The sequence below is a fragment of the Oncorhynchus nerka genome, linkage group LG1 (genome assembly GCF_034236695.1).
Source record: "Oncorhynchus nerka isolate Pitt River linkage group LG1, Oner_Uvic_2.0, whole genome shotgun sequence".
Lineage (NCBI taxonomy): Eukaryota > Metazoa > Chordata > Actinopteri > Salmoniformes > Salmonidae > Oncorhynchus > Oncorhynchus nerka.
The window spans coordinates 25,352,528-25,365,687 of record NC_088396.1 but is presented as its reverse complement, the minus strand read 5'-3'; the positions used below and the strand labels follow the sequence as shown (position 1 = coordinate 25,365,687).

The 13,160-nt window shown below is 44.1% G+C and overlaps 1 protein-coding gene across 1 annotated transcript in view; it reads left to right on the top strand.

Moving 5' to 3' along the window:
• Nucleotides 1–13,160, top strand: part of LOC115127314 (unconventional myosin-XVI) — a 219,411-nt gene that overhangs the window by 102,900 nt on the left and 103,351 nt on the right. The window contains 5 exon segments of the mRNA XM_065017523.1: nt 1,073–1,223; nt 1,370–1,517; nt 1,692–1,802; nt 4,489–4,554; nt 9,261–9,388. Coding sequence (XP_064873595.1) covers nt 1,073–1,223; nt 1,370–1,517; nt 1,692–1,802; nt 4,489–4,554; nt 9,261–9,388 — 604 coding nt within the window.

Sequence of the window (13,160 nt, the reverse complement as noted above, 5' to 3'; positions counted from 1 at the left end):
TGTGTGTGTGTGTGTGCGTGTGCGTGTGCGTGTGCGTGTGCGTGTGTGTGTGTGTGTGTGTGTGTGTGTGTGTGTGTGTGTGTGTGTGTGTGTGTGTGTGTGTGTGTGTGTGTGTGTGAGCGAGAGGGGGGAGATATGGGTGTCTAGGGGGTTGTCACTCTCTATGAAATAAAAGAGGAGATATACAGTAGCAGTACTCCTCCCCTGTGCCCTTTTAGACCTCATTAAAGACTGAGGGTATCTTAACTCCCCCTGTCTCTGAAGCTCAGATGGATAGGTCCTCCATGGGCTTTGCACTCTGCACAGGCACATCCATATGGATGTGGGGTGGGGTCAGTGGGTAAAGACAAGGCCCTTAGTGAATTAGCCTAGAATGATTCAGAGCTTTGGATGGTACGTCTATATTACTTGTCGTTAATGTTCAGCTTATTGATCTTGGAGGACAAAGTCAATGTCTACGCAACATTCCACATGTTTGCAAGCTAGATATGATTGAAAGTACTGAAAGTAACCATCAGTGACGTAAATGTCTTTTGACCACTATAATTAAAGTGATGCTCCAGAGATGATGTATCATTTCAACCAGCCATTTTGAAAGTAGTGTTCACCAGCCAAAACGAGTCCCTGGTCATTCTGTACTACATCATCCATTGCTTACGATATGTTACCTGTTTTTTGGTGCAATTTGTATGAAATGTTACAAATTCAAATTTGTACAATATGTTATGAATTTGGAAGTTCTTATTTTAAGATCCCCGACTGCTTCTTTAAGCAAGTTTAAATACCATAAACCTCTGATGTGCCTTATTGCTGTTATAAACTGATTACCAACATTAATTGAACAGTAAACAAGTATTTTTGCGTCATACATGTGGTATATTGTTGTCTGATATACATGGCTAAAATGTTTCAGCCAATTAGCATATAGGACCCAAACTACCCGGTTTATAATGCTTACCAAGTAATACATCTGTAACAGTCTGACAGAGAGGTGAAAACAGTCTTTCTCATTGTTAACTCTTAGTGGTTACTCTCTTAAATTAATCCCCTTTGCTCTCTGTCCTGGTTCCAGGCATAGCAGCATCTGACCCCATCATGGCTATGCTGCTGAGAGCAGAGGAATGCTGGGTAGAGAGACTGAAGGACCCCTCTGTCCCCCCGCCCCCTTCAGACGAGCGCTACGATGGAGGCGCACACGACCACACCATCCTCGTCAAGAACCTGTGAGTTTTTATCAACTCATCAAATGATCAAATGACCTCACTTATCTATATTATGCATTAATTATAGTTCAAGTGTGTTTCGATATCAGTATTCAAAAGCAAATGATACCCGTAGTAATCATTTTACCCCCACCCCTACCCTGTAGAACCCCCCTGTCCATGTCCCTCTCTAAGAGGGACAGTCTGTTGGAGAGGTGTGCCATGTTCAGTGAGATGGGAGGGGCGCTGAGCAGACAACCCTCACTGGACAACGGTCTGGACGGACCTACAGGACCCTACAGCAAACTAGAGCAGGCAAGTACAATCAATATCTGCACTACATCTAAGTGTACACTCAATATGTGCACTACTGCTATATACTTCACATCTCTACTACAGAAAAGTGTACATGTACAGTATGAAAAAGTGTGCACATGCACCAAATCCATGTGTGGTTGCTATGGTAACCTGTGCGGTGTTGTGTTGCAGGTGAAGCTGATGCCTCCAGCACCTAATGATGACCTGGCATCTCTCAGTGAACTCACAAACAGCAGCCTGCTCTACGAGATGCAGAAACGCTTTGGCAATGACCAGATTTATGTAGGTAGAACACACACACAAACATACACACACACAAACATACACACACACAAACATTCACACACACACACACACACACACACACACACACACACACACACACACACACACACACACACACACACACACACACACACACACACACACTCATTCACACATGGACACACTGACATACAATTGGAGTGATGTATGAGATGTCAGCTTGGACAATGGGCAGTCTTTCCCCTTGACTCTGCCCAGATTCAGAGCTGGGGAGGCGAACCAGCACCCTCCAGCCCAGCAGGCCAGTGACAGAGATGGGTGTTTTTGGCAATGGCTGGGACAGGGGAGGGAGTCCTGTTTTTGGTCTCTCTGTTGCCAGGCAATGGTAACTGTGCTAGTGTGAGTTGTAGGGGTGGTACGTTCTTTGAGTCAGTCTTCCAACCCCCTCTCAGCTCTCTGTTCTGAGATAGTGGCTGTTGTGTGATGGATTTGTGTGAGCTCTGGCCAGGGCCTGGTGTCTGGAAGGTGGCCCAGGAGACTCACTGTCTGCTGCCCAGGGACTTTGAGCCATGGCTGGGGGGATGAATATACAGTAACTACTAAGAGCCACATGTACATGCACGGATACACAGACACCCACATTAATGCACAAATTCACACAGACACACACATACACAAAATAGACATTTCCTATGTTGGAGAATCAATGCTCGTTTGGTTCGATGGAAGAAATCCATGACTGCATTTATAAGAAATACTGTACACCGCTTTTCCTTTCGGCTTCTGGTCATTTTAACCACCTTTCATTGTCCCAATCTCCCTGAGTCTATTGTCTGGTCTATAGCTCAGCATGAGAGACTGTGCTGTTTAAAGACAGGAGCCAGATCAATGTGGAACAGCCTGGTTATTCTCATCATTGTGTGTGAAGAGGCTTCAATAGCCTGTTGTTACTGAACTACAGATGGAGGAGAGACTGGCTGGTTAGATATGGAGGGGAGGTAAGAGAGGAGGAGGTAGATTGAGAGAGGACAGAGAAGAGGGGGATAGAATGAGATGAGGAGAAGGGAAAGAAAGAGATGATGGGAAAAGATAAGGATATTGGGCGAGGAGGAGGAGGAAGAAGAGGAGGAAGAGAGCATGGAGAGAGGAGGCCGGATGAGAGAGGAGCATGAGGTAGAGGAGGGAGAGAGAGGAAACCATGGAGAGAGGGAATAGATGGAGGAGAGGGAGGACAAAGCCATTGTAATGTTCCATATGCTCCCCATCAGGGTGGTCAGAGACTGGGACTTTGATGACTGGGCTCCAGCCTGCTGCTTTGTGCTGGGATGGAGGGATGGTACACCGCCAAGCCCAGGGACTGGAGAGGGTTGTGGGAGGGATGGATGACAGTTGGGGGGATTTGATGGTGGTTGTGAGGGAGTGGAATTTTTTGTTCTTGATGCTACTATACGAGATTGAGAGCATGTGATTAAGTGTAAGGGTCACAGTTAACTTGCTTTGCGTTAAAGTTACCCTCTGACACAGATCTAGAATAATCTAATCCTGCCATTAGGGGTTAAAATGCAAAACTGACCTTAGAACAGTGTGTGTGGGTAACTTTGAAACTCATTAACCTTCAGCCCAGGCCTGAGGATAGGCAAAGCAGCATGTTAGCGTTTTAGTGATAACACGTCCTATCCAACCCCAGCAGGGCACTCCTAGGGGACAGAGGGTTAGCGTTTAGCAATTAGCCAACCTCAGGGTATTTGTGTGGGAGGTAGGGCTAGCAGCTTGTAACTGTACAGTAGTAGCTGTAAGGGTTAGGGTTTACTGTATGTCTCAGTCAGAGGAAGGGATTTTGGCAGTTAGTAGCCTATCTAAACAGCCTCAGGGTCTGTGCGTTGGAAGAAGGAATAGCTATTGAAATAGAATAAGAATACCTCTCTATCCCCATGCAGTTTTTGCTATTTCTGTTTATTAAAAGGGGTTTTGGTGGTAATGTTTTTTAAGTGATTTGCAGCGTTAGTTGCTGTTAAATGTCAAGTTGATTACATGTTGCATTGATTTTTTTTCCAAACGTTGACAGGGTCTCATGTCCGAGCAGACCGCTATTTGGCAACATATCTCAGCCATATCCCCTGAACCCCTGAAGCTCATTACAGTAATATTCTTGACTATGTTTTAGTCATTTTAGTTATCATTAGAAAAGCCTTTCTTACCTCTATCACACTTCCTTGTTCGCCAAGGTGTACGCATGCCCCAGGAGCGTGTATTTGGGAATGAGCATATCCAACGCTGTGGCAGCGTGGGAGAATACTTGTGTGAAGAGTTTTGTTATTCTCATAATGGTGTTTGTTGTCATGTTTGCCATAGCATTAGTGCTGACACAGGCCTCTCCCATCCCTCGTTGTGTTTGGGGAAGGGATTTAGTTCGTGCTAAGTTGACCTTCAGGCTCCATGAAAGGGAGGGGGCTTTGTGCTTCAACAATTAAGACGGTATGGCTCTATGTGAACTTCTGTGTTTACCCTAGGAGTTTAGTGACTGGCAGTTTGACCATGCTTCAGGTCAAGACAAGATGCCTCAACGCCAATAGATCAGGATGAGATGTATACCCCTGATATTACAGTATTTCAACTGTAATAATCCATTATTTTATTAACGAGATGCATTTCACTCACTGTATGTCTCTTTGGTTAAAGAAGTAATGCAAGTTATTTTTTTCAGACCTACATCGGGCACATTCTCCTCCTGGTCAATCCTAACAAAGAGCTCCCCATTTACTCTTCACTGGTGAGTACACATTATACAGTAACCAACAAGATCTCATAGTGTCCCTTCAACATTTGACATACAGTGCCTTGCAAACGTATTCATCCCCCTTGGCGTTTTTCTATTTTGTTGCATTACAACCTGTAATTTAAATGGATTTTTATTTGGAATTCATGTAATGGATATACAGAAAATAGTCCAAATTGGTGAAGTGAAATGTAAAAAATAACTTGTTTAAAAAAATTACAAAAAATGTCAAACGGAAAAGTTTGTTCTTGCGTATGTATTCAACCTCATTGCTATGAATTCCCTAAATAAGATCTGCTGCAACCAATTACCTGTGTGCAATATAAGTGTGACATGATCTCAGTATATATACACCTGTTCTGAAAGGCCCCAGAGTCTGTAACAACAGTAAGCAAGGGGCACAACCAAGCAAGTGGCAACATGAAGACCAAGGAGCTCTCCAAACAGGTCAGGGACCAAGGAGCTCTCCAAACAGGTCAGGGACCAAGGAGATCTCCAAACAGGTCAGAGACCAAGGAGCTCTCCAAACAGGTCAGGGACCAAGGAGCTCTCCAAACAGGTCAAGGACCAAGGAGATCTCCAAACAGGTCAGGGACCAAGGAGCTCTCCAAACAGGTCAGGGACCAAGGAGCTCTCCAAACAGGTCAGGGACCAAGGAGATCTCCAAACAGGTCAGGGACCAAGGAGCTCTCCAAACAGGTCAAGGACCAAGGAGATCTCCAAACAGGTCAGGGACAAAGTTCTGGAGAAGTACAGATCAGGGTTGGGTTGTAAAAAAAATATCAGAAACTTTGAACATCCCACAGAGCAACATTAAATCCATTATTAAAAAATGGAAAGAATATGGCACCACAACAAACCTGCCTAGAGAGGGCCGCCCACCAAAACTCATGAACCAGGCAAGGAGGGCATTAATCAGAGAGGCAACAAAGAGACTGTCCATAGGACCACTTTAAGCCGTACACTCCACAGTGCTGGCCTTTACGGAAGAGGGGCCAGAAGAAATCCATTGCTTAAAGAAAAAATAAGCAAACATGTTTGGTGTTCGCCAAAAGGCATGTGGGAGACTCCCCAAACATATAGAAGAAGGTACTCTGGTCAGATGAGACTAAAATTGAGCTTTTTGGCCTTCAAGGAAAACGTTATGTCTGGCACAAACCCAACACGTCGCATCACCCCGAGAACACCATCCATGGGGGTGGCAGGATCATGCTGTGGGAATATCTTTCATCGGTAGGGACTGAGAAACTGGTCTGAATTGAAGGAATGATGGATGGCGCTAAATACAGGGACTTGAGGGAAACCTTTTTCAGTCTTCCAGAGATTTGAGACTGACAGAAGTTCACCTTCCAGCACGACAATGACCCCTAAGCATACTGCTAAAGCAACACTCGGGTGGTTTAAGGGGAATCATTTAAATGTCTTGGAATGGCGTAGTCAAAGCCCAGACCAATTGAGAATCTGTGGTATGACTTAGATTGCTGGACACCAGCGGAACCCATCCAACTTGAAGATGGAGCAGTTTTGCCTTGAAGAATGGGCAAAAATCCCAGTGGCTAGATGTGCCAAGCTTATAGAGACATACCCCAAGAGACTTGCCGCTGTAATTGTGCAAAAGGTAGCTCTACAAATGATTGACTTTGGGGGGGTGAATAGTTATGCACACTCAAGTTTTCTGTTTTTTTTTTTGTCTTATTTCTTGTTTGTTTCACAAGAAAAAAATATGTTTCCTCTTCAAAGTGGTAGGCATGTTGTGTAAATCAAATGATTACAAACCAACAAAATATGAAAAATGCCAAGGGGGATGAATACTTTCGCAAACCACTGTATTATGGATGAACGTCTATTTTTCATGTATTAATTCCGCATGGTTACAGGTTTAATTCCACGTGGTTACAGGTTTAATTCCACGTGGTTACAGGGTTAGTGGTTAAGGTTAGGGCGATGGTTTGGGGAGGGCACTTCAAATCAACTGACCTCATACCATTAAGTATCATCAAGTATTCTCAATATTTGCTGGAGCTTCGAAAAATGCCATAGCACAGTATGAGCAGTCAAAGCAGTGTGCTTCAGGTCCGAGCATCATGAGTTTGTGCCCAGTGCAGTGATTTAAAAAAAATAATACAAATAATTGTGCCTACGACATTATCAGGACCTTTTCAAACATCCCAAATTAACATCTGTTTCTAGCGGTTAGGCTGACACAAACACATACATTTTGTCTTTATTTTCCTCTAGCTAGGGTGTATCTTTATGTTTTGTATTTGTATATACTCTATAATGTATCTTGTCAATATAACACAGAGAATATGTTAACAGTATGTGGTGTGTGTGTGTGTGTGTGTATTGAGTTTCCTGTTGTGTGTATAATTAGTTTATTATGAATGGATGAAGTGGGCCTTGATGTGGTCCATTAATAATGTAGTGTCTTCCTGTCAGTGATATACAGTGGAGGGCTGACTCTGCACTATACACTAGCTAGGCCAGGGAGAGATCCTGTTCAGAAAACACACACACACACACACACACACACACACACACACACACACACACACACACACACACACACACACACACACACACACACACACACTGTATATCTGCTGGGCCGTAGCCTAGACAGGCATTTATGTAATGCATACACATCTTACTGTATCAGACGTGCATTTACGTAACGCTGACAGAAACATGTCTCTTTCAGTCTTAACATAAAGTACACATGTAATCCCTCTTAGTTATTTCTGACACAGGTTTAACCTATAGTAGGCTATGTTTGCCGTACCGCACATGTGGTGCGTTTGCCATACCATGCCTTGTGTGTCTACAATAGCAATGACAGCTGAATAGACACATCAGTGGGACAATCTGTGCTCACTGTCTGAAGAAATACAATATGACAAGATGACAATCATCACTCAGCCCACTGCCCTAATGGCAGCTGAGAGTTTGCCCATCAAACGGGGGTTTAGGAGGTGTGTGTGTGGAGGGGGTGGGGTACCCCTAGCTTGGTTTCGGACAGATGCCTGACTTCCCTGGCAGTTCCATCGCTCCCCCCATATCTGTACCTCAAATCTGGCAGAATTTAACACACACCCAAGCCTCGCACGCACACTCCACCTGAGAGAGTGAGAGAGACATATGTCACAACATGTGTGAGCTGCTGCTAACAGGCTGTTACCCTCTGATGTCTGTCTACCCCTTCCACCAAAAACAACCCCCTTCCTCTCCTCCCCTCCAATCCCACTCACATCTGCTCTGTGATGGGGCAGACGTTTGGGGTTGGGGACTGCCTGGGGCTTGATTGAGTCTGGCTTGAGAAAGGGATCAGAGGATGAGTTTGGTACTGTGGCAAGGGCTGGGCAGAGTGGTGGGATATTTGGAGCTGGATTTTTGGGGCTTGCTGGACTGGGGAATGTTTGTTTAGGGGTTGGGTTTGTGGGGCTTGGCTTGGGTTGGGATAGGGAGCCTGTGGACATTGTATGTAGTGTTTGATGTGTCTCAGGCTAGCACAGGAGTGGAGAGAAGCCACGCTGTACTGTACATGATTAGTGCCACAGAAACCCTTGAAATATAATACACTAGGTGTGGGGGAGGATTTAATGGCTGTTATGTAAGGCTTCAGGGCAACATGTAGGTGTGTGTGTTCTCTGTATGGCAACCAAGTGACAGGGTGGCATATGTGTGTATTTTCTCTTTTTTCCATTGCCCATCCCCTCCTTCTCTGCTTTTTCTCTCTCTGTATGTATTTTACACAAACTCAAACTCCGCTGCTCTGTCCTTCAGATGTCCTCCAACAGTCAGACACAGCTATCTCTGCTCCTGCTCCTGTCCCTCCCTTCCCTCTCTTCCTCCCTTTCTCCCACTCTTTCTCCATCCCTTTTCTCTCTCCCCCAACCTTCCCTGCTGTGTACAACCAATCTCACCATTGCCTCCATGCCCGTCTGATCTAAGTGGCAGTCAGTCAGTCGGAGACAGTCCAGCCCAGTGCTATTAGTCTGTTTGATGTTCTGCTAAATCAATGTGTTTAGTCAGTGGTATAGGCCGAGGCATGGCACACAATGTGTACTACTGTTTTATATTTCTACAGTGCAGCCTATGAGAATAGATAAGCTTAACACTAGTAGACTAGCAGCATGAAACAGTCTTTGAAACACTGCCTTTTAAAACGCCACCTCAACGCCACCGTTTCAACTAACCACTAATTGCTCTGTCTGTTTCTGACTGTTGGTTTACGTGGCCATAGTGCAGGACTGGTGAGTTGTAAGCCACACTTTGTCAGAGTGCTGTGTTCCGCACACACCAGAGGAGGCTGGTGGGAGGAGCTATAGGAGGACGGGCTCATTGTAATGGCTGGAATGGACCGGTATCAAACACAAACTTATGGAAACCACATATTTGACTGCGTTCCAGCCATTTCATTGAGCCCTTCCTCCTATAGCTCCTCCCACCAGTCTCCTCTGACACACACTTGTAAAAGTATACGCAGGTTAGATCTGTGTAAGGATGAAACCAAGTGGTGTGTGCGTACATGCGTGCAGGTGTGTGCGTGCATGTCAGTGTGTCATGTAAGAATGGGCTGTAACTATTCTCTCTATGTAACTGTTAAGGATTATGACACTTATGTTGTCTCTCTATCCCTGTTTCTCTGTCTCTCACGCTCTCTCTCTCTCTCTCTCTCTCTCTCTCTCTCTCTCTGTCAGGTGAGTCAGTTGTATCTGAGTTCTTCAGGGCGTCTGTGCTCCTCACTGCCTCCTCACATCTTCTCCTCAGCAGAGAGGGCCTACCACATGATGCTGCAGGAGCGACGCCCGCAATGCTTCATCCTCAGGTACACGCAAACACATAAAGAGAAAAAACACACACACATTCAAATGGATGCACAAATGTGCACACACACACATACACACACACAAACACACACACTCACTAAACACATGCCAATATGGCCTCTGTGAGTATGCCAATATACATGCCAATATGGCCTCCCCCTCCCCCCTCTTTGAAGAGTATCTTAAATCATTTCCCCCCTCCCCCCTCTTTGAAGAGTATCTTAAATCATTTCCTCCTCCCCCTCCTCTTTGAAGAGTATCTTAAATCATTTCCCCCTCCCCTGTCTTTGAAGAGTATCTTAAATCATTTCCCCCTCCCCTGTCTTTGAAGAGTATCTTAAATAATTTCCCCCTCCCCCTCCTCTTTGAAGAGTATCTTAAATCATTTTAACCCTCCCCCTCTTTGAAGAGTATCTTAAATCACCCCCCCTTTGAAGAGTATCTTAAATCACCCCCCTTTGAAGAGTATCTTAAATCATCCCCCTTTGAAGAGTATCTTAAATCATTTCCCCCTCCCCTGTCTTTGAAGAGTTTCTTAAATAATTTCCCCCTCCCCCCATTTGAAGAGTATCTTAAATAATTTCCACCCTCCCCCCATTTGAAGAGTTTCTTAAATAATCCCCCCTTTGAAGAGTATCTTAAATCATGTTCCCCATCCCCCTCTTTGAAGAGTATCTTAAATCATTCCCCCCTCCCCTGTCTTTGAAGAGTATCTTAAATCATTTCCCCCTCCCCTGTCTTTGAAGAGTATCTTAAATCATTTCCCCCTCCCCTGTCTTTGAAGAGTATCTTAAATCATTTCCCCCTCCCCTGTCTTTGAAGAGTATCTTAAATCATTTCCCCCTCCCCCTCTTTGAAGAGTATCTTAAATCATTTCCCCCTCCCCCTCTTTGAAGAGTATCTTAAATCATTTCCCCCTCCCCTGTCTTTGAAGAGTATCTTAAATCATTACCCCCTCCCCTGTCTTTGAAGAGTATCTTAAATCATTCCCCCCCTCTTTGAAGAGTATCTTAAATCATCCCCCTCCTCTTTGAAGAGTATCTTAAATAATTTCCCCCTCCCCCTCTTTGAAGAGTATCTTAAATCATTTCCCCCTCCCCCTCTTTGAAGAGTATCTTAAATCATTTCCCCCTCCCCTGTCTTTGAAGAGTATCTTAAATCATTTCCCCCTCCCCTGTCTTTGAAGAGTATCTTAAATCATTCCCCCTCCCTGTCTTTGAAGAGTATCTTAAATCATTTCCCCCTCCCCTGTGTTTGAAGAGTATCTTAAATCATTTCCCCCTCCCCTGTCTTTGAAGAGTATCTTAAATCATTTCCCCCTCCCCCTCTTTGAAGAGTATCTTAAATCATTTCCCCCTCCCCTGTCTTTGAAGAGTATCTTAAATCATTTCCCCCTCCCTGTCTTTGAAGAGTATCTTAAATCATTTCCCCCTCCCCCCTCCTCTTTGATGAGTATATTAAATCATTTTCCCCCATCCCCTCCTCTTTGAAGAGTATCTTAAATCATTTCCCCCTCCCCCGTCCTCTTTGATGAGTATATTAAATCATTTTCCCCCATCCCCCTCCTCTTTGAAGAATATCTTAAATAATTTGCCTCCTCCCCCTCCTATTTGAAGAGTATCTTAAATCATTTCCTCCTCCCCCTCCTCTTTGAAGAGTATCTTAAATCATTTGAACCCTCCCCCTCTTTGAAGAGTATCTTAAATCACCCCCCTTTGAAGGGTATCTTAAATCACCCCCTTTGAAGAGTATCTTAAATCATCCCCCCTTTGAAGAGTATCATAAATCATTTCCTCCCTCCCCCATTTGAAGAGTTTCTTAAATAATTTCCCCCTCCCCCATTTGAAGAGTATCTTAAATAATTTCCCCCTCCCCCCATTTGAAGAGTTTCTTAAATCATTTCCCCCTCCCCCCTTTGAAGAGTATCTTAAATCATGTTCCCCCTCCCCCTCTTTGAAGAGTATCTTAAATAATTCCCCTCCTCCCCCCTCTTTGAAGAGTATCTTAAATCATTTCCCCCTCCCCTGTCTTTGAAGAGTATCTTAAATCATTTCCCCCTCCCCTGTCTTTGAAGAGTATCTTAAATCATTTCCCCCTCCCCTGTCTTTGAAGAGTATCTTAAATCATTCCCCCCTCTTTGAAGAGTATCTTAAATCATTTCCCCCTCCCCTGTCTTTGAAGAGTATCTTAAATCATTCCACCCCCTCTTTGAAGAGTATCTTAAATAATTTTCACACCCCTTAATTTTCACCCTCCCCCTCTTTGAAGAGTATCTTAAATCATTTCCCCCTCCCCTGTCTTTGAAGAGTATCTTAAATCATTTCCCCCTCCCCTGTCTTTGAAGAGTATCTTAAATCATTTCCCCCTCCCCTGTCTTTGAAGAGTATCTTAAATCATTCCCCCCTCTTTGAAGAGTATCTTAAATCATTTCCCCCTCCCCTGTCTTTGAAGAGTATCTTAAATCATTCCCCCCCTCTTTGAAGAGTATCTTAAATAATTTTCACACCCCTTAATTTTCACCTCCCCCTCTTTGAAGAGTATCTTAAATCATTTCCCCCTCCCCTGTCTTTGAAGAGTATCTTAAATCATTCCCCCCTCTTTGAAGAGTATCTTAAATCATTTCCCCCTCCCCTGTCTTTGAAGAGTATCTTAAATAATTTCCCCCTCCCCCTCTTTGAAGAGTATCTTAAATAATTTCCCCCCTCCCCTGTCTTTGAAGAGTATCTTAAATCATTTCCCCCTCCCTTGTCTTTGAAGAGTATCTTAAATCATTTCCCCCTCCCCTGTCTTTGAAGAGTATCTTAAATCATTCCCCCCTCTTTGAAGAGTATCTTAAATCATTTCCCCCTCCCCTGTCTTTGAAGAGTATCTTAAATCATTTCCCCCCCCCTGTCTTTGAAGAGTATCTTAAATCATTCCCCCCTCTTTGAAGAGTATCTTAAATCATTTCCCCCTCCCCTGTCTTTGAAGAGTATCTTAAATCATTTCCCCCTCCCCTGTCTTTGAAGAGTTAAATCATTCCCCCCTCTTTGAAAGTATCTTAAATCATTTCCCCCTCCCCTGTCTTTGAAGAGTATCTTAAATAATTTCCCCCTCCCCCTCTTTGAAGAGTATCTTAAATCATTTCCCCCTCCCCTGTCTTTGAAGAGTATCTTAAATCATTTCCCCCTCCCTTGTCTTTGAAGAGTATCTTAAATCATTTCCCCCTCCCCTGTCTTTGAAGAGTATCTTAAATCATTTCCCCCTCCCCTGTCTTTGAAGAGTATCTTAAATCATTTCCCCCTCCCCTGTCTTTTTTTAGAGTATCTTAAATCATGTCCCCCTCCCCTGTCTTTGAAGAGTATATTAAATCATTTCCCCCTCCCCTGTCTTTGAAGAGTATCTTAAATCATTTCCCCCTCCCCTGTCTTTGATGAGTATCTTAAATCATTTCCCCCTCCCCTGTCTTTTTAGAGTATCTTAAATCATGTCCCCCTCCCCTGTCTTTGAAGAGTATATTAAATCATTTCCCCCTCCTCTTTGATGAGTATATTAAATCATTTTCCCCCATCCCCCTCCTCTTTGAAGAATATCTTAAATAATTTCCCCCTCCCCCCGTCCTCTTTGATGAGTATATTAAATAATTTCCCCCCATCCCCCTCCTCTTTGAAGAATATCTTAAATCATTTTGCCCCTCCCCCTCCTATTTGAAGAGTATCTTAAATCATTTCCTCCTCCCCTCCTCTTTGAAGAGTATCTTAAATCATTTCCCCCTACCCTGTCTTTGAAGAG